Source organism: Crocuta crocuta, unplaced genomic scaffold (assembly GCF_008692635.1).
Source record: "Crocuta crocuta isolate KB4526 unplaced genomic scaffold, BGI_CrCroc_1.0 scaffold112, whole genome shotgun sequence".
Taxonomy (NCBI): Eukaryota; Metazoa; Chordata; class Mammalia; order Carnivora; family Hyaenidae; genus Crocuta; species Crocuta crocuta.
In genome coordinates this window covers 2,066,729-2,086,939 of record NW_027528818.1, presented here as the reverse complement: position 1 = coordinate 2,086,939, position 20,211 = coordinate 2,066,729, and the positions used below count along the sequence as shown (strand labels likewise).

Here is a 20,211-nt window from a genome sequence, read left to right as displayed (position 1 = left end):
TATATAGCAAAGAGCCAAAAATAAAATCTAACATTTCTTAAAAGTGGTATTTTAGGCACTGGATTTTAAACAAAGTCAGAGAAGGAGAGCAAAGTATTTTAAAAGTATAAGCAAAGTATATGTAACTTAAAAAAATTTTTTTTTTATATTGAAATGAGAAAATGCATAGGAAGAGAGACCTCATCAAAAGAAGTTTTGAACTTTGTCAATACTATTTTCGGCCTCTAGCAAATAGACTCTTTTTCTTTTCCAACATTATTTCTCAGAGAAAAGGAGCATTTAGTGGAAAATTTCTTCTGAAGAAGTAGAGGCCGAAACCCAAGGCTCTAAACTAGTCAGAACTCAGGAATATCTAACATTGAAGGCAACACATTGAACACATTGTTTAGAGGAACAAAGTCCTCCAGGCAATTTCCATAAACTGCATATACTTTATTCAAGTCTTCATTGCGAATGTTGTGTTTTACTTGCACCCTTACAAAAGCTGAATGGTGGCCAAATTGAATTGAGGCTGAAATTTTCCACTGATATTCTTAGAAATACCTGCTTTAATTCTCCAGATTTAGTTGCTTTGATGCAATATCTTATCACAGTCACCTAAAGCCCCCACCACAATAAGTAAATACTTAATAAATAAACAAATGCCCTAAGAGCAACTTGATAAAAAAATGTTTTTAAACGTCACTTGCTCAATAATCAAATATCTGTAGCTGATCTATATAATGATCTTTGTCATAGTTTTCCTTCCATTTTCAGAAAGAAAAATAGATAATCTTGTATTTCAATAATAGTTAATACCTGAGCTTGCTTAGCAGTATCAGGAGGGCTGAGATATCTGATACTAAAATACATAGCAAAAAAAAGTCAGCTTGAATGAAAAATAGCTATGCTCACTCACATAAATTTTATATATTCTAGAACTTAGTTAAATTTTAAAGACTTGCTGGTTATTCTAAGATAGATTCATGTGGGACAATTTGAAGAATTTTATCAGTCACTTCAAATTAAATAAACTAGCCCCTGGTTGAAAAACACTTAGGAGAAACAAAAGATGTGTCTCTTTGTACATTCCCAGGTGCTTAAGCTACTTCCAAAATTCAAGGCAAGGAAACCAAATCCCATAGTACATACCCCTAACAACCACTGGGAGTGTTTTGACACCTACATTTGACAGCAATAGCTCTCCAGTCTATCTGGCTTTCCCACATTCCTTGGGCCCTAATCAGCTAATGGACATCTGTGGACATCTGGTTATGCAAAGCTGCGACATTTCTGTGAATAAGGGGATACATAGGACTTTTTATAATAGAATCTTCAGTTGGATTGACGAGGTAGAAAGCATCCAAGCAAATCTGTAACCGTTGAACAATAGACGTGGTTTGCCTAAACCTCTTAGGGAGGGACTTATGAGAAAGGTCTCTCTCTCTCTCTCTCTTTTCTCTTGTGCTCTAGGCCCCAGATTTCTGTAAGTAAACTGGCTTTCAAGAAATCCTATTGCATCATTTGCAAACTTTTAAACGGTCAATTTAAATACTACCTTTTAAAATTTAGAATGTAGTTTTACATTTTATATTACAAGGTCTCTTGGAATGTCTAATCCAACTTCCTTATTTTACAGATAAGAAATTTGATATCATAAAAAATTAAATCATAAGCTCAGTTTAACATAGCTGGTAAGGAATAGAACCAAGACCTAATTCTGCTGGTTTCCAATAATATTTCCATTTCCAGATCTGTGACTGGTCAAAATCTTCTCAGAAAGATTTCTTGGATGTGTTAGCATATTAGCTGGCGAACACTGGGGTGCATTGTACACACAAAAAAAGACAAATTCCTTGAGATTCTGGGATCCTAGGGCCAAAGAGTTTAAAAATAGTCAGTATTCTTCATTTTGACTTTGTCACACCAGTTTATTGTGCTAATTACATTATATCTCAGCTCTCAGTGTCCTCTTGCTATAGCCACTTAGAGGAACAGTTTTTTCTTCTGGTAATTTTGATGTGAGGGTCGTTTTTAAAATCTGTTCACTTTTCCAGATTATTCCTGAAAATTTCCACTTCTCTCTCTCTCTCTCTCTCTTTCTCTCTTATATATATGTATATATATATACATGCATATATATATACATGCATATATATATATATACATATATATACACACATATGAGGTATTACGGAAGATGTGTCAGCATCTGGCTACCCAACATTACACATTTCCTTAGTTGCTCTAAAAAATGTACTCTGAAGTCTTTACCCCATGCCTACTTAAGATGACTCACTGGCAGAAACTTGAAGGATGGGAAGAATTTGGGGTAGAAATGTGGAAGAGGAGGAATTAAGATAAAGAAATAGCATGAGCTAAAATGCAGAGATGGGAGTTGCAGTGTGCATTTGCGTGAAGACCAGGGGACAGGTGTGAGGCAAGGCTGGCAAACTTCTCAGATTGACAAGAGCTTCAAGTTCAAGTGGCAAATTAGAGCAAAGTAAAACACAAGGGTAGCTTTAGCAAGGCCTCAAATCCCTCGTTTAAAATTTTGTTTCAGGGGCGCCTGGGTGGCTCAGTCAGTTAAGTGTTTGATTTCTGCTCAGGTCATGATCTCAGTGTGTGGGTTTAAGCCCCACACTGAGCTCTGCGCTGACAGCTCAGAGCTTGGAGCATGGTTCAGATTCTGTGTCTCCCTCTCTCTCTGTCCCTTCCCTGCTCACGTTCTGTCTCTCTCTGTCAAAAATAAATAAACATTAAAAAAATTTTTTGTTTATGTCCCCAGACACTGAAATAACATTTGTTATGGTACTTTGTACAAAGTACATTACAGTGACTGGAAATGAATCACATAGTTTTAGGTTCTGGAAGGGTGTAATGAATAAGTTAATGTACCACCCAGAGTATCAAAGATTCCAAATTTTTGTAACTGTATCATCTCACACTTGTCATATCTGAATTGTTCCAGAACATTCCCCTCTTCTTTCTTACCCTCACTGCTCTGTCCTCACAGTTGTTCATTAAAACAGACTGAGACATCTGTATATTGAGGCAGGGAACACAGAAGGCCCCTGTCACTATTCCTAGTGTGCCAAGAAGGTGGGGCAACTTGTGGGCTCAGGACACATTTAGGGATACAATGGGGAATAGAGGTCCAGTATCCTAATACCCTGTTATGGGCTCTATCCACCAAATCACACGGCTTTCCCAAAGAGCTGACATTTTTAACATGAAATGCTGTTAGAAGGACAACGATAAAGTACAATGTTGGACAAATATCCTATAATTTTGCTTTATGCCAAAACTTCCAGTAGCTGAGCTCCTGTTACGATGTGATAAAGCCTGCTCTTACAGCTGCTAGTTTGGGTTTGGTTCCCTCCTGACTTGGAGTTGATAGGAGTCTTATCTTATGAAAGCAAACTCTTACAAGGACACATCCTGCATATGAAATGCCTTAATAGTTTCCAAGTCACAAAACTAAATTTTCTAAGTGCTATAGGGTTGTTGTTTTTTTTGTTGTTGTTTTGTTTTGTTTTGGCATAGGATGACCATGAATATTGATTGATACATTTATTTGTGGAAGTTTTACACAGCTAATTTGTGGTAAAACAGGGACAAAAACTCACATCTGCTGACTTCCAGCTCAGTGTCTTTTCTGCCAGACCCTACTATTTTATACAGAATGAATGTATAAATGGGGATTTGCCTGCCCCCCCCCAAATATTTGGAGTAGGCTTTGGCTGTTAAGCAATATATTCAGTTTTGCTATTGAACCAAAGAACTGAGTCAAGCTGTCATTCATTTTTCTTTTTTTTTTTTTGGAAGGGTTTTAGTAAGCCAAAAGAGCCAGTTACAATTTAGAAAAAAAGAGTTTTCTAAAGTGGTTGTTGTGATAATATCTGAGCCTAATGTTTTGAATAGCCCTCAATATTTTGTTTCAACTCTCCTATCACTAGCTCTTAAAGAAGAGGGTAGCCTGGTCAGTGGGCGAGGTGGCCAATGCAATGACCCAGCTTCTGTTCGACCATAGAGTGGCTTACTCTGGCAGTTCCCTTGAAGCCAGGTAGTCACACTTCTGCCTTTCCTTAACTTGAGAGAAAAATAGCTCCTCACTGAGTCTGCCTTGAAGCTGCTGTGGACTAGGATGACAACAGCTTCAAAGAACCTTGAACTTTATAGCCTGGTTCTGTACTACCCAGCTACTGGCCATCCTCATTGTCCCAAATCATTGTTGAGGCAGTAGGCATAGAAAGAAAAATCAGCCTATGATCTTGGCCACTGTACATTCTTCAGCCCAGACAGAAAGCAAGGGATGTTTATCTCCCTTGTCCCAGTGAGAAAAGAGGTCAGAGTTCCAGCTCAAGCTTTGCCACTAACTGGTTGAGGATCTGAGTAAGTCACTCGACTTATCTGAGTCTCAGTTTCTTGCCTCTAATATGAGAGTAATGGGACAGATAGCTTGTAAAGGATGTCACTAGTCCAAAATCATGGAAATTTATATGGCTGAGATAATAATATTCATATTTAACCTATTATGTATTCACTACATGCTGGGTATCCTCTTTTTCCACCTTCAAAACCTGAGAGCGTATTATTATATATTAACCATTATCTGTAAAAGAGAAAAACAAAGATCAGAAACATTGCCTAACTTGCCTAAGAGATTCAGTTGATAAATGGCAGAGCTGGGTTTTAAATTCAGATCTGTTTGACTGCAGAACTGTCTGCAAAAGTCTACCATGATCTATGCAGAATAAAAAGAACGAAAGTCCCAAATAAGGTGCTTTGAGAGATTAAGTTCTCAACAAATTATACAACTACTCTCAAGCAAGTCTTCACTTATGGCAAAGTGGGGCTAAGTGAAAGAATACAAAAATAATAACTCACCTTGTGCATAACCTGAGGTGGGAGAGGTGTACAGGGTAACATGTAGTAGCACAGCTATGTTATGGAAAGACAGATGTTTCTGGTTAGCAACAATTTGTTAGCTGAAATCTCACTTTTTTGAACCAAGCATCTTCCAATCCAGTTACGAAGCCTACCCCAAATCCTCAGAACCAAAGAGGATCGCATACTTTAGGTGTGCCAGCTTTATTTAAAATATTGGCATTTTGGTAGCTGACTTCTTGCACACATTAGGTTTCAGCTTAAGGAAGTTAGGCTGGATGAGAAAAACTCTAATGAAAAGTGAAGGGTGCCTCAGTGGCTCTGTCAGTTAAGCATCTGACTCTTGATTTTGACTCAGGTCATGATCCCAGGGATTGGGAGCTGTAGTCCTGCATGGGGTGTAGAGCCTGCCTGGGATTCTCTTTCCTTCTGCCCTTCCCCAACTGGTGCGCTTGCATGTGTGGGCATGCTCTCTATCTCTCAACAACAACAACAACAACAACAAAAAGGTGAAAATTTTATCCCAAAGTTCTCACACCACTGAGACTTTCTGCCACTGGTTAAACAATGACAAATGGCAACAATAGAAACTAGATCAATATTCTCAATCCTCAATCCTGACTGCGTATTAGAATCATCTGGGGTGCACAGGCATGAGATTCCAGTGTGCTGCCAGTGGTGAGAGCCACTGCTCCAGACTAAATCTACATGTAGAAACTTCATTTTCCAGGGCTTTGAGATCTACTCTTAAATTTTCTGAGGTTCTTATATCACCCTTATCTAGAGCTTGAACAATTTAGAAAACAATTGGATAGTAGCCCAATTTTTGGCTTGAGAAATAATAACCATATTACGTGATGGTATTTCTTGTGCCTTTGTCTTAGAAAAGCCCCTCTCCCCCCAACAGTTGATTTAACTTTATGCATTTTGCAAGGTAAGCTCCTCAGTGGGTGAAACAGACTAGGTGGCAATGGCTCTATTGGAAAGAAGGTGGGCAGTAGGCCTGGAGTCTCGTGTTTTGTGCCCATGGCTGGCTGGGAGCAGCTCCAAGGAGCTCTGCAAGAACTTGGCTGGGAAGTCCTCAATCTAAAACCGAGTCTTCAAATTGCAGAATGAAATCCTTTGCTCAAGAGTTGGCAGACATTCTGCAAAGGGACAAAGCATAAATACCTGACACTTTGTGGGCCACGTGGTTGGTCTCTGTTACAACTCGTTAAGTCTGTCATTTTAGTGCAAAAGCAGCTCTATATAGGCAATGTGTAAGCCAAGGTGTAAATAGAGAAGTATGGCTTTGTTCCAATAATTATTGATAGACATGAACATTTTAATTTTATATAATAGTCACATGTCACAAAATATTATGATTCTTTTGCTTTTTTAAAGCACTTAAAAAAGCAAAAGCCATTGTTAACTTGCAGGCTTTATAAGACCAGTGGTGGACTGGGTTTGGCTATCGGGCTGTAGTTTGCTGGCTTCTGTGTTAGTGTATTTAGAATCTCTGGCTATGGTACTCAGCTGTCAGTATCTTTCAGAGAGAGTCCCTCTGATAATTCCAACATGTAGTCAAGATAGTGAATTCCTGCATTAATGGGCCTTGAAATCAATTCACTGTATCGTTACTGGCATTAAAATAGTAAACCGTGTAAAATAGAAGAGACTGCATCACACATAATAAGGACATTATTTTGTTTCATAGGTGTTTATGTATTTGTGTACAGTAAGTTACAGTGTACATTCAGTATGTCTTAATCACACGTGAATGTGTCTTAAGGTTGATATACCCTGTTATACCTTACCTGAATACCTGGCCTCCGGAGGGGCTGAGGGAATCAACAGCCCATGACACAAGTGAAATCCATTCAAGGCAACCACAGCTGTTGCCCAGTTGGCTCCACCATAGAACAATCTTATCCAGCTTTTATAGGGTCCATAACAGCAGTTACAGTTTCTAAGTGTATTGTGTCATTAAAATGATTTACGAGTTCTGAGACAGAATTCTTTAAAAATATAAAGTGAACCAATGGGATAATTACTTATAGGCTATATACCTTTAAAACATGGAGGAGGATAAAAGCAAACTGACCGTAGCATATATGTCAAAACATCAGAGATAAATCATTAAAAAAAGAAAGTGTGGAATAGACATAACAAAAGATACTTTAGTTGTGGATCCATTTATACACATGAATTAAATTTCCATATTAAAATACAAAGACCTTTAGATTTAGTCAAAATAGACAAGAAAAAAAAGACCCCAACAAAGGTATGCTGGATCACAAGAAGCACAAACAAAAGAATGCAAAATGTGTAAAAAAAAAAAGGTGCAAAGGAATATTAGACAAATACAAATGAATAAAAGCAGGAATCAAAAATTTAAGATTAGACAAAGTAGACTTAAAGGCAAAAATGCTTAAAAAGACATGAAGGATTAGTTTATACTGTTAAAGGATATATTATACAATGAGTCTTAGGTAAATATGGGCCATTATATCCCCATAGCATAGCAACAAGAAATATAAAGCAAAAGAAGAATTTGAAGAATTACAATGGTAGTGGAACAGTTTTTTTTTTAATGTTTTATTTATTTCTAGGAGAGAGAGAGAGACAGCGTGAGCAGGGGAGGGTCAGAGAGAGAGGGAGTCACAGACTGAAACAGGCTCCAGGCTCTGAGCTGGCAGTCAGCACAGAGCCCGACGCGGGGCTCGAACCCACGAACCGCGAGATCATGACCTAAGCGAAAGTCGGACGCTTAACCGACTAAGCCACCCAGGCGCCCCGGTAGTGGAACAGTTTTAACAGTTTTCTCCAACTGTGATAGATCAATGATGCAAAGAAATAAACACTGACAGGACCTGAAAAACATCTGACTTGCAATCACAAGTGATTGATGTTGACTTTTCTCAAGTAATAAATCAATGAGAATAAACTTTCCCGTGTTTCTCTACATTCCCATACACTCATTTTGAAGTGACGTTGCTGAATTGCCTGACAAGATGGTTTTGAGATCTGTACGTGACAGAATAGTTCAGAGGACAGACACCAAGAGGCATATCTGTGTAGTGTCTCTCTTAGCAAGATGCAATTTCACTGCCATGGTTCCTCTTTCCAGTTGGCTTCAACAGATGGACTATACTCACTTTTTGTACTTTAGGATTATTTTCTTTCGTTTGATTTTTAAATACGATTGTGACTGAAAAATAAGTGGTAATTGTCAAAGGCGATCCTTCGATTAAAGATCCTTAGATTAGAAGGTATCTAGCCCAGTTTAAAAGGAGCAAAAGGTTAACATCATAGTCCCCCCAATTAGGGTTCATTAACTGCACCAGAAGGAGAAGACAGACCATAAGCCTTCATTACAGGCTCCACTTTAGTGAGAGCGCAAGCAGAACACTGACAATGTTGTAAGAGTCAGGAAGAGCCAAGCCTGGAACAAGCCTGTATGACAAACGAGGTTAATTTAATGTTTTGATTAAGTGCACAAATTCTAGAGCCAGTCTGTGTGGGTTCGGACTAATTTCCCTACTAGTTGAGACCTAGGGCAAGTCAGTTGATCTCTGTACCTTTGTTCCATCTTTTGTAAAATGGGGATAATAATTGTCACTATCTTATAAATTACTGACTTAGTTAAATGAGTTAAAATGTGTGTATTTTTTTGCACAAATGGAAAAGCTGCTCTTAAAATTCATATGGAATTTCTAGAACTATAAACAACCAAACTAATCTTGAAAAAAACAAAGGTGGAGGACTTATACTCCAAAATTTCAAAACTTATTACAAAGCAAGAGTATTAAAAAAACAGTGTGCTGCTGGTCAAAGAATCAATGGAATAGAATCGGGAATCTAGAAATAAACCCATATCTTTATCAATTATTTTCAACAAGGGGGCCAAGACCATTAAATAGTGAAAGAACAGACTCTTCAGCAAACTGTGCTGGGACAACCAGTATCCTAATGCAAAAGAATGAAGTTGGATTCTTATCCCACACCATCTAAAAATATCAAATCAAAAAATGGACCAATGGACTACATAATTATAAGAGTTAAAACTATAAAACCCTTAGAAGGAAACATGGGAGTAAATATTTATCTTCTTAGATTTGCAGTGGTTTTCTTTTGCAAGATAGGATACCAAAAGCACATGCAACCAAATTTATTTTTTTAAATGTTTATTTTATTTTTGAGAGAGAGGGAGGGAGAGAGAGAGAGAGCGAGCATGAGTTAGGGAGGGGAGAGAGAGAGGGGGACACAGAATCTGAAGCAGGCTCCAGGCTCTGAGTTGTCAGCACAGAGCCTGATACGGGGCTCGAATCCACAAACTGTGAGATCATAACCTGAGATGAAATCCGGCGCCAAACTGACTGAGCCACCCAGGTGCCATGCAACAAAATTTTAAAAAATAAGTAAATTGGCATTCATCAAAATTAAAAATTTTTTTGTTATCAAAGGATGCTCTCAAGAGAGTAAAAACACCATCCACAGGATAGGGGAAAATATTTGCAGATTATCTATCTGATAAGAGTCTAGTATTCAGAATATATAAAGAACTGTTATAATGGAACAAAACCATGAACAACCCAATTTAAAAATGGACAAAGAACTTGAGTAGGCATTTCTCCAAAGAAGATATACAAATGGTCAACAACCACATGAAAAGATGCTCAACTCCTTCAGTTGCTAAGGGAATGTAAATCAAAACCACAATGAAATATGACTTCACACCTACTAGAAAATAACAACTGTTGCTGAAGATGTGGAGATATTGGAATCTCATACACTCCTGGAGGGGCTGTAAAACAGTGAAGCTTCTATGGAAAAAGTATGGCATTTCCTCAATAAGTTATCCATAAAATACCATCTGACTCAGAATTCCTACTCCTAGATATCGAAAACAGGTGTTCAAAAACAAAAAAGCTTGTATAAGAATCTTTATAATAACACTATTTCCAAAAGCCAAAAATGTACACAAGACCAAATGTCTACCAACTGATGAATGAATAAAATGTGGTACATCCATGCAATGGAATATTATTGATTCATAAAAAAGAATGAAGTACTGGCACTTGCTACATGCTAGGTGAATGAAAACAAATGTAAAAGACCATGTATTTATGATTACATGTATATGAAATATCTGGGATAGGAAACTGATGGGGACAGAAAGCAAGTTAGTTATTGTCAAGGCTAGTGGGAGATGAAATGAGAGTTTAATGCATCTGGTATTTTCTTTTAGGTTTATGGAAATGTTCTGAAACTAGATAATAGCTATGGGTGTACAGCATTGTGAATGTACTAAACACCACCACTAAGTTGCACATTTAAAAATGGTTAAAATGATGAATTTATTACATGAATTTTATTACATACATGTAATAAATATGCATTGGCTTAGAGTAGTGCTTGGCAGTATGTAAATGTTACATGAATGTTGGCTATTATTCTTTGGAATCACCTGCATACAGGACCTAACCTATACTATACCTAGAGATGGATGCATCAAAACTGATTAAACAGCTATATATAGAACTTGGTACACTAAAAATAAAGATGACATCTTTTTTCTGCTGCTTACATACAATAATTTGGATACAAAGAAGCTCTTAACAAAAATCCCAAAGAGGAGGGTCACCTGGGTGGCTCCGTGGGTTAAGAGACTGACTCTTGATTTTGGCTCAGGTCATGATCTCATGGTTTATGAGTTCAAGCCCTGTGTTGGGCTCTGCACTGACAGTGCAGAGTCTGCTTGAGATTCTCTTTCCACCTCTCTCTCTGCCCCTCTGCTGCTCATGCTCTCTCTCTCTCAAAAATGAATAAATGAGCTTAAAAAAAATCCCAAAGTAGAAATTACATGGGACATAGTGTCTGACCACAATACAACAAAATGAGAAATTATGTGGAAATAAAGTGAAGGAAAAAGTAAACTTTAAGAAAGAAGTCAACTGTAACAAGTAAAATATTAATGCAGTGGCTGTACTCTTTTGAAATTAACAGCAGAACATCTCTTGTCAAAGTTTAGTAATAATGGCCAAAAGGAAAGTTACAAAACTCCCAATCTCAATTGATCATTATTAAACATAAAATGATAATAAATGAAATGAGCAAAAGGATAGCAAAATAAACCTTACAGAAATTAAGGAACAAGTTAATAAAGATAAGAACAAAAATGACTAAATGTAAAATACTGTAATTGATAAATATATCAAAATAGGTTTTGAAGAAATAATAAAATAAACCATTACAAGTTTCAATCAAGATAAGGAGAGAACATAAAACATAACTATGTAATTATTAGACATGAAAAAAGATACATAAAATTCACAGATAACATTTTTAATTACAAAAGTTTAATTAAAATAAAAAGTGTCTTGGAAAAATATGTACGATTGAGCATCTAAAAAAAAAAGCTTGAGAAATAAACAGCCATAAAAAGAATGCCGTCAAAAATTTCCTTCAAGAAATACACTCAGTGAGGGGCACCTGAGTATCTCAGTTAGTTAAGTGTCTGACTCTGCATTTCAGCTCAGGTCATGATCTCATGGTTCATGAGTTCAGGCCCCATGTTGGGCTCCAGGCTGACAGCACAGAGCCTGCTTTGGATTCTCTCTGCCTCTCCCCTGCTCTCTCTCTCTCTCAAAAATTAAACTAAAAAAAAAAAGATTAAAAAACAATAAGAAATACACTCAGTGAGGAAATCATAAGGCATATCAAACAAGACAACTCTTTTGGAGCCTTCAAAAAATCAATGTCATTTTAAAAAAGTTGGATAATTATTCTAAACTAAAACAGATGTAGCAACCAAATTCAATGAATGAATGTAGGTTAAAATTTGATTTTAAACAAAAACAACTATAAAAGATATACATGGGGCAATTAGGTAAACGTGAATAGAAAGATTATATTATGGTATTACTGTTAACATTGTTAGATATTGAAATAATTGTGATTATTTCGGAGAATGTCCTTTCCTTAGGACATGAATGTTAAAATGATTATGGGTAAAGTGTTATAATGTCTGTAACTTAATTTCAAATGATATAATCAAAGTGTGTGTATATATATATGCACTTATAGGCAAGTAAAGCAAATATGGTCAATTCTTCACAATTATTGAATCAAGAAACATAATATGTGAATATTTATGCTAGTCTTCTTTGATTTTTTCCATGTGTTTGGAATTTTTCAAAATAAAAATTTGAAGAAAAAATGGGATAATATAATCTACCATATTATGTACACATGAGGATAATATATTTTTTTACCTATTCCTCTAAAAAAATCCATCTACTATAACTGGAAGAGATGACTCTTCTTCTAAATATCTTTTGTTTAAAACTGGCACATAATAATTAATGAATTATTTTTTAATAAAATGGGCAAAAATTCTTTTACTTTTTGATAGCAAATGCATGTGTGCTCACAAATGTATTGAGAAAAGATTTATATATGACAAATATAGGTAAAATGATCTTAAAACAAATATTAAGTGCAGCATGATATTAAAAGAATACCTTGCAATAGCCAAGTAATTGATACCAGGATGGGAGGTATAGGGCAATGTGATAATATCCATTGATATAATTTATCACTTCAACATATTGAAGAATAAAAATATAGTAAAATAAATAGAAACTAATAAGATGAACAGACATTCTTACAGAAAAACAAACAAAAGTTTAAAAAGTATTTCTGTTATGTTACGTATAACAAATTCTTTCTCATGATGACTGTCAGGAAATTTATTATTATACTATTAAGTTATGGAAGTCAACTTCCAAAGTTTCAACTATGATGCATAAAGGGCATTTTATTGAATTTAAGATCTTTTCTTTTTCTTGATTGAATCTGTTTAAGGCTAGCAAGAAATTTAACATAAGTAGTATTTGCTGAAAGACAGACATCATAATTAATGGTGCGACGTTCATATTATAGACAGTCTCAGGGCAAGAATGACTGCTATCACAACCATTACATAACATTAACTAACATATACAGCAGTTAGAACTTCTAACAAATGCAATATCATAAGAAAAGAAGCGGCTGTGAACATTTATTTCAAGTGAAGAAACGACATTTCACTTTTATAAGGAATACGATTGCTTAATTTTGGAAATTGAAGACAGCCAAGTATTTTAACCAAAAAAAGTCAACAATGTCACTTACAAAATGAACATATACAAAGTAATAAATTCATCTGAGGCCATTGATAAACAATTTGAATATGTAATGAAACATATTTTAATTAAGACAGCAACAGGACATGTAGAATACCTCTTCCAAAAAGAAATACATAAAATTTATCTAAAGATTTTTTTCAGAATTACTTTTTCAGAATTTTTTTCAAACTCTTGAGAAGACATAAGATAGGACTCAGTGGGAAAACATGATATATTTCCAATTCAAAGATTTACTATTACAACATTTTTTATTTGATCTGAGCTAATCTGTTCATTTAATTCTATCATTCATTCTATTTTAGCCGAATAACCCTGGGAATACTTTTATGTTGCATAAGGGATAAGTTTCCTAAATGATTCTGAAAATCATCTGGAGGAATAAACTAAAACTTCTGGCTTCCAGTCAAGTCAAACTAGCTTGTTGCAGATCAAGCCTCCTGTCCACAATAAGTAGAAAAGCTGAGCAAATTTATAGCATCTAGAGAGGGCATCAGAGCCTTTCACAGTAGGCTCTGAAAGTGAAGAGGAAGGACAGAGAGATGAGCTTGATGTTGACTTTCCCCTCAAGACATTTGTCTATTTGCAAGTGAGGCCTAAGAGGCCATGACACTTGGGAGAGATTTAATGGTCTCACAGAACTAAGGGTGCAGGGCCCACTGAGGAGGAGAAGGAGCCATGACAAACTCAGCATGTTTAAAAAAATTTTTTTAAGTTTATTTATTCAAGTACTCTCCACACCCAACATGGCACTCAAACTCACGACCCTGAGATCAAGAGCTGTATGCATTATCAACTGAGCCAACCAGGCACCCCTTCTTTAAAAAAAATTTTTTTTTTAAATAAACGCTACAAGGTTTAAGTTGGGGCCTCCAAAGCACTACTCCCTAGAAGTAGGGGTGAGTAGAAAGAGAGCTTTCAAAAGGACGGACTGCCAGCTGCAACTCAGTTGCTCAACTGCTGAGTGGATTAAGATGTTTTTTTCTCAGGAACTGCCCACCAGAAGCCAGGATCTGACCTGGCACTGGTTCGCCTCACCTCACTCATCTCACCTCAGACCTAACTCTGACGGATCCGAGCTATGTGTAAAATTCTGACATTTTATTCACCATTGAGTTTTTGAATTAATTTTGAGTTTAAAAAATACTTTTTGAAAGTCTGTTTATCTTGATGACTAAGGTTTTGGTGCCCCCTTAATTTGGTCTTGAGGTGAGTACCTCCCATTCTAATTTTTAGCTCTGAGTCCTACACTTGAAATTTGTGAATTTCATGGCATGCAAATAACTTAGTAAAGCTGTTACACACACACACACACACACACACACACACAGAAAGAGAGAGAGAGAGAAATAGTTTGTTTTCACTAGCAATCGAGGAAATAAAAGTCAAAACATAAATACACCATATTATTCACTTAACCTTAATTTCAGATAAAGATTTCTTAGGACATCATTTGGCAAGAAGGTACTGAGACAGATGCTTTCGAAGTGTACTGATGGGTATATACTTTGACATAACTTTTGGGGTAGCAAATTTAGCAATATTCATGAAAACCTTTAAAAGGTACATATTCTGACACAGAAAGATGGGTCTACAAGGCTGTCCTTAATGCCATTGTTTAGGCATTAAGGGGGGCACTTGGGATGAGCACTGGGTGTTGTATGTAAGTGATGAATCACTAAATTCTACTCCTGAAACCAATATTACCTTATACGTTAACTAACTAAAATTTAAATAAAAACTTGAAACGAACAAACACAACCAGACTGTGAAGTAGAAGCAACCTGAATATTTGAAACATGGCATAGGTTAAATAAGCCATGATTAGGCAGCAGATGTAATAAGGTGAGGCCATTAAAATATTTTACAAATGTACTTACTAATAGGGAATAGATGTTTTTTAAATGAGGAAAAGTCAGGTTTCAGAATATTACATACAGTAATTTTTAAGTGTATATTTGTAAACATGCTTAGAAAAAATATCTGAAATATTTGTACCAAAATATCAGCAGTACTTATTTCTGGATAGCAGATCAGGAATGACTGCTAAGGCTGATGGCTCTACCGTCAAACCTCTTGGATTTGCATCCAGCTTTCCTGCTCACTGACTGTATGTCCTCAGGCAAGTTTAAAAAACTTTCCGAACCTGATTTTTTCATCTGTAAGATGGGAATAATACCTAGTCCACAGAGTTATTGTCAGAATAAAATCCACGTAAGAGGGCTTAGCATAATGCCTGATATACAGAAAGTGTTCAGTTTGAACTAATACTTTTCCCATTTTTCTTGAATGAATACGTGAAAAGTTAAATATACGCCGTGACCCTTGTTCTCTCTTCACATATGAGTTTTGTAAAGGAGAGAGCTCATTGTCTCTATCACTGGGTAATTGCTTAAGATTAACACCTCTGTCGGTTATGCACACCTCCCAGAGAAACCCAGCCCTTTTGCTTGGATCGTCAAAGAAAATTGCTAAATTTCAGTCTGAGTCTAAAATATCAGGAGAGACAGAAATCTAGTTGAGATGAGGTCAGAAATCTCTTCCAGCATCTTTGCTGTGGTGGTTGGCCTGGTGCCCGGGGACAGAATGTATGGTGTTTTATGATTCGGGGCTTAAAATGGTTTTATTTTATTTTACTTAAAAAATTTTTTTTAATGTTTTTATTTATTTCTGAGAGAGAGAGAGAGAGACAGCGTGAGCAGGGGAGGGTGAGAGAGAGAGGGAGACACAGAATCCGAAGCAGGCTCCAGGCTCTGAGCTAGCTGTCAGCACAGAGCCCAATGTGGGGCTCGAACCCACAAACCGGGAGATCATGACCTGAGCTGAAGTCGGACGCTCAGCTGACTGAGCCACCCAGGCACCCCAATTTGGGGCTTATGATGGTTTTAGAGTCATTTACTTTTCTGAGACAGGCACGGGCCAGAACACAGCCTGACTCCCATGATGTGACGGAAGTCTCAGTGAACAAAGCACCCTAAGGTTCTATGCATCTGCCACTTTTCTCCTGGAGTGTGGCAGTTGGCAGCTCGGGGTTGTGTAGCACAATAGAGTCGTGTGTTGTAACAGATATGTATGAGCTGTATATTGTACTAGATGTGGATGAGTTGTGTATCATAACAGAAACAAGCCCTATAAAAAGTGGAAAATGGGAAAATTAATGATGGTTTATCTCCTCTGTTCACCGACAATTCTTGCTTTTTTCTCTACTCGATCCCTGGAATAAGATTCAGCAGACATTCTAACCAAGTTTATTTGAGTAACCACAGTGAAATGCATCTGCCAGTATCTTGGTTTTCCTGTTCATATTTGTCAGCATTGCTTAATGACAGAGACCTCTTAGAAAGCAAAGATGATTTGTTCCGTTTACTTTTTCTTTTCTTTCTTTCTTTTTTAACCATTTCCTAAGTACGTTTTATGATTCTCTTTGCAGAGAATCTGGAAAGCATCAAAAAGCAAGAAAAAGAAGTCTTACATTCCCAACACCCAGAGATAGCCCTGGCATGTTTCTTCTTAGGATTCTTGCTTTACTTTCCATCTAGGTCATGTATCACAGAAGACCGCACAGATAGGTACTTATTACATATGCAGAAATGATGATAGTGGCCGGAAATCTATTACCCGTCTGCTTTTGTTGGTAACTTACTTGATGATGCATGAGTCATGGCTTCTGTTGAGAGACTTTCAGTGCCCTCACTTTCCGTAGTTTCTTGAGAGGAACTGTAGCCTACAAAGACAAGTTGAGGAAATTACTTAAAATGTGCTTCCAAAAAGGTTCGTAGATGTTCTCAATAATCCTCTAGAAACCGAAGCAAAAAGAAATTCATCACAAGAATGCTAAATCTGGTTTGCCAATTTAAAATTAATGTGTGTCGGTTTCGAGGTACCATCTCTTGTTCCTTTCTTTGAGGAATCCTTTCCTAGGCGTGGCCTCCGTAGCCAGCACCTGACATACAAGTGCCAAATGAACAAATGAGTAAAGGAATTCAGGGATTGGGAATCAAATAATTTCAAGAGAACTTACTCTCCACTTGGCGAATGGCATCTGATAAATTTAGAATTAGAAATAGTGGCTTTAGGGGCACCCGGGTGGCTCAGTCAGTTAGGCGGCCGACTTCAGCTCAGGTCATGATCTTGCAGTCTGTGGGTTTGAGCCTTGCGTCAAGCTCTGTGCTGGCAGCTCAGAGCCTGGAGCCTCTTTCTGATTCTGTGTTTCCCTCTCTCTCTGCTCCTCCCCTCCTTGCTCTCTGTCTCTATCTGTCTCAAAAATAATGAACATTAAAATTTGAAAGAAAAAATAAATAAATAGTGGCTTTACCTGAAGATTCCCAGGGAAAGAAATATCATCTTTTCTTTCTTCCCCCTAGCCAAAGATGTTTAAACCACTTCAACTAACGAGTAAGGGGAGGGTGGAAGCTGCTCAAACACCCTTCCATTATTCCATTATTCCAGAGAATGTCTTTGGAGCGTTTCAGAAAATGCAAAGGTGATGGCAGGATTTGCACTGGGAGCCGTGGGGGGGGTGGGTCTTTGGGGTCACATGTCATCGAAGGCCTTAGTATACTATCCACTTGAGCAGTTGTAGACATGAAGCATTTATTTCTTCTCCAGGAATCCTTTCCAAATATCCCCCACCCGTCACCACAAACAAAACAAAACAAAACAAAACAAATGGGCAATGCATCTAGTTCGATTGAGTAGGCCTCCTTTGCCCTCTGAACAACACAGTACCTCTTCTTTTTTTTGTGCAAGAGCTCTAGAAGTATTAGAATACATTTAAATATTATACCACATTCCTTCTGCTTATTTTTTTTTCTTCAAGCTAAATGTTTTCATACTTTGCAACTTAAAAAAATTAGAGTAATTTTGTTAGTTTTCTGTTTTCCTGTAATTGTCCCATTCTCCCTGACTTCTCAGAAATCATTATCACGTATTCAGATTTGTTCCCTAGTCAGTAATTACTATCATAGCTAAATTATTTGCTAATTTACTATTCCTTTGTGTAGTCCCTATTTCATTAGTAGGAGGCAGGTACCAACATTGTGGGCATCTTATAGATGAAGACAGGGAGGTGAAAAGAGGCTCATTTGCCTTAATGTTCCCCGGACTTCCAGATGTGTAACCAGGTTTGAGTTTAGCTCTGTCTCTTCCTCATGTCTATGCTTTAACCATTATGCTTTTTTATCCACTAATATACCTTAGAAGATGCTGGCTCCCTTTTCTGTCTCCTAGAGAGTGCCCAGTAGATCCTTAGAATGTACTCCAATTTGAGTTAGAGCAATGTCTGTGGGCTCCATACATTTCAAGTAACTGCCTGCTTGCTACCTATGTGCTGGGCACTAGTATTTCTAACGCATAGACTCTGCATTTGAGAAGACATTAACCATAACGTTCTCAGAAAGAGGCCAAAAATATTCCTAATTTAATACCAACTTAGTAATACTCCATGTTATTTCATCTTAATGGATTGATTTTGGTTTCTCCCCAAACTACCTAACACCTAAGCCAATAAGATGCTTTTTCTTTTTCCTCCATCATACCTCAGTAAAGGACCAAAGAGTGGGAAACAGCTCCCCAATGGATTCAGAGTTCATGCTTGTAGCTTGTACTTTTTTGGCAGGTGAAGGAGGAGACTATAATTTTTCAGAAAACATTTTGAAAACTGAGAATTGGATATCCACCATCACTTTCATTAACAACTGTTTAATTTAGAAGTTAACCTCATTAAGAACAAATAAGGCAACAAATTTATTCACACAGAGATATTTCTCATAATATTTGATACAATTCTTTTCACTGTAGTTAGGCTTCGAACTGAAGCATGCTTCTCATACTGGAAAATTGTGATTCAGCCACAATTACGGAACTTCTTAACCCAATTCCCTCCACCTTACCAGCTGAGTCCCAATAGAAATCCATACACCAGACTAGGATCTGAGATACTACTCATTTATTTATTCATTTAAGTAAGACAGAACTAAAATCACGTAGTTTACATTTTAACCTATAATCTGATATCCAATATTAACAGCATCATGCTAAAAAAAAATCCACTTACCTGAGAATAGTAATACAGTTAGTATTATTATTTTTTCGTACATCCTGAGATCATGAGCTGGCTCTCAAAAGTCAATACCAGAAAACCACCAAAGACAACTGGAGTGGAAGTCCTCAGCCCCAGCTGGGACTCTGTTATCTTTCAGGCACACCTTTCTAAGGCATCAGTTGATAGGCCTGGGAGGCATTTTAAATTATGCAAATTTGTAAAACATCTGTCAATAAAGATATATGGATAGCTGCTTAACTGGGATTATTAAAGTGTTCAGTAAAATCCTCACTTCAGGGAACTGGCTGTTAGGTGTTAAATCTACTTTGCATAAATTAAGTGCGCACAGCAAGGCCATGGCCTCTGGAGCTGCCCATTTGAACGAAGAGGAATTGGACCTTGAAGGCCTGAGACTGGGATGCTGTGTGAGGCTGGGGTAGCTATCAGGGAGCTAGAGACATTCTCATTTTTCATGTAGGTATTCTTGCGGGCCAGGGTGATGGTGACTTCTTACACATGAAATAAATGTATTGGAGAACTTACCTTACCACTGAGTGCTCGGGGGTTTGAAAGACCTGTCAAACTCATGACAAGTCACACAGCAATATGAGAGTTTGTGAGACACAGGAAGATTTGAATTCAAAACAGTGTTTCAATTCAACAGCTAGTGCCCACATGGCTGTGGTCAGTGAGTCATCTCTCTCCAAAATATGCCTCACCAAGTAAGCGTGAGTGAATGCCAAGGCAATAAATGCAAACACGCAAAAACAAAAACAGACGACCCCAAAAATCTTGTTGTAAGGCAGGTTAAAATGAGAGATATGGAAGGCTAAGGCAGATCCATTTTAAAGGGAGGCAGAAAAAAACCCCAATCATATGAATTAAATCTGAAACAGCTCAAAAGAAGGCGATCTCCTTCCTGTTAGAGCTGTGAATATCTTTCCTGCTTGACCCAGAAAATCAATTTGCTATGCCAACAATTTGTCAAATAAATTATATGTATATTTTTACCCAAAATGTGGTTAAGAAACCATTTAGGAAACTAATGGTTTGCAGCCTCAGGAAATGGAGCCACGGACAAAAAAAATCATTTACTGGGGAAAATATGGAGATAAACGTCAGCTAACATCC

At 37.1% G+C, this 20,211-nt stretch overlaps 1 protein-coding gene across 1 annotated transcript in view; it reads right to left on the bottom strand.

The window, feature by feature from the left end:
• Positions 1–19,173, bottom strand: part of GYPA (glycophorin A (MNS blood group)) — a 76,444-nt gene extending 57,271 nt beyond the window's left edge. The window contains exons 1-3 of the mRNA XM_077755887.1: positions 19,093–19,173; positions 16,681–16,761; positions 4,870–4,923 (exon numbers count right to left, since the gene is read on the bottom strand). Of these exons, the coding sequence (XP_077612013.1) occupies positions 4,870–4,923; positions 16,681–16,761; positions 19,093–19,135 (178 nt within the window). The 5' untranslated portion in view covers positions 19,136–19,173. The remainder of the gene's footprint in view (positions 1–4,869; positions 4,924–16,680; positions 16,762–19,092) is intronic.
• Positions 19,174–20,211: the final 1,038 nt, after the last annotated feature.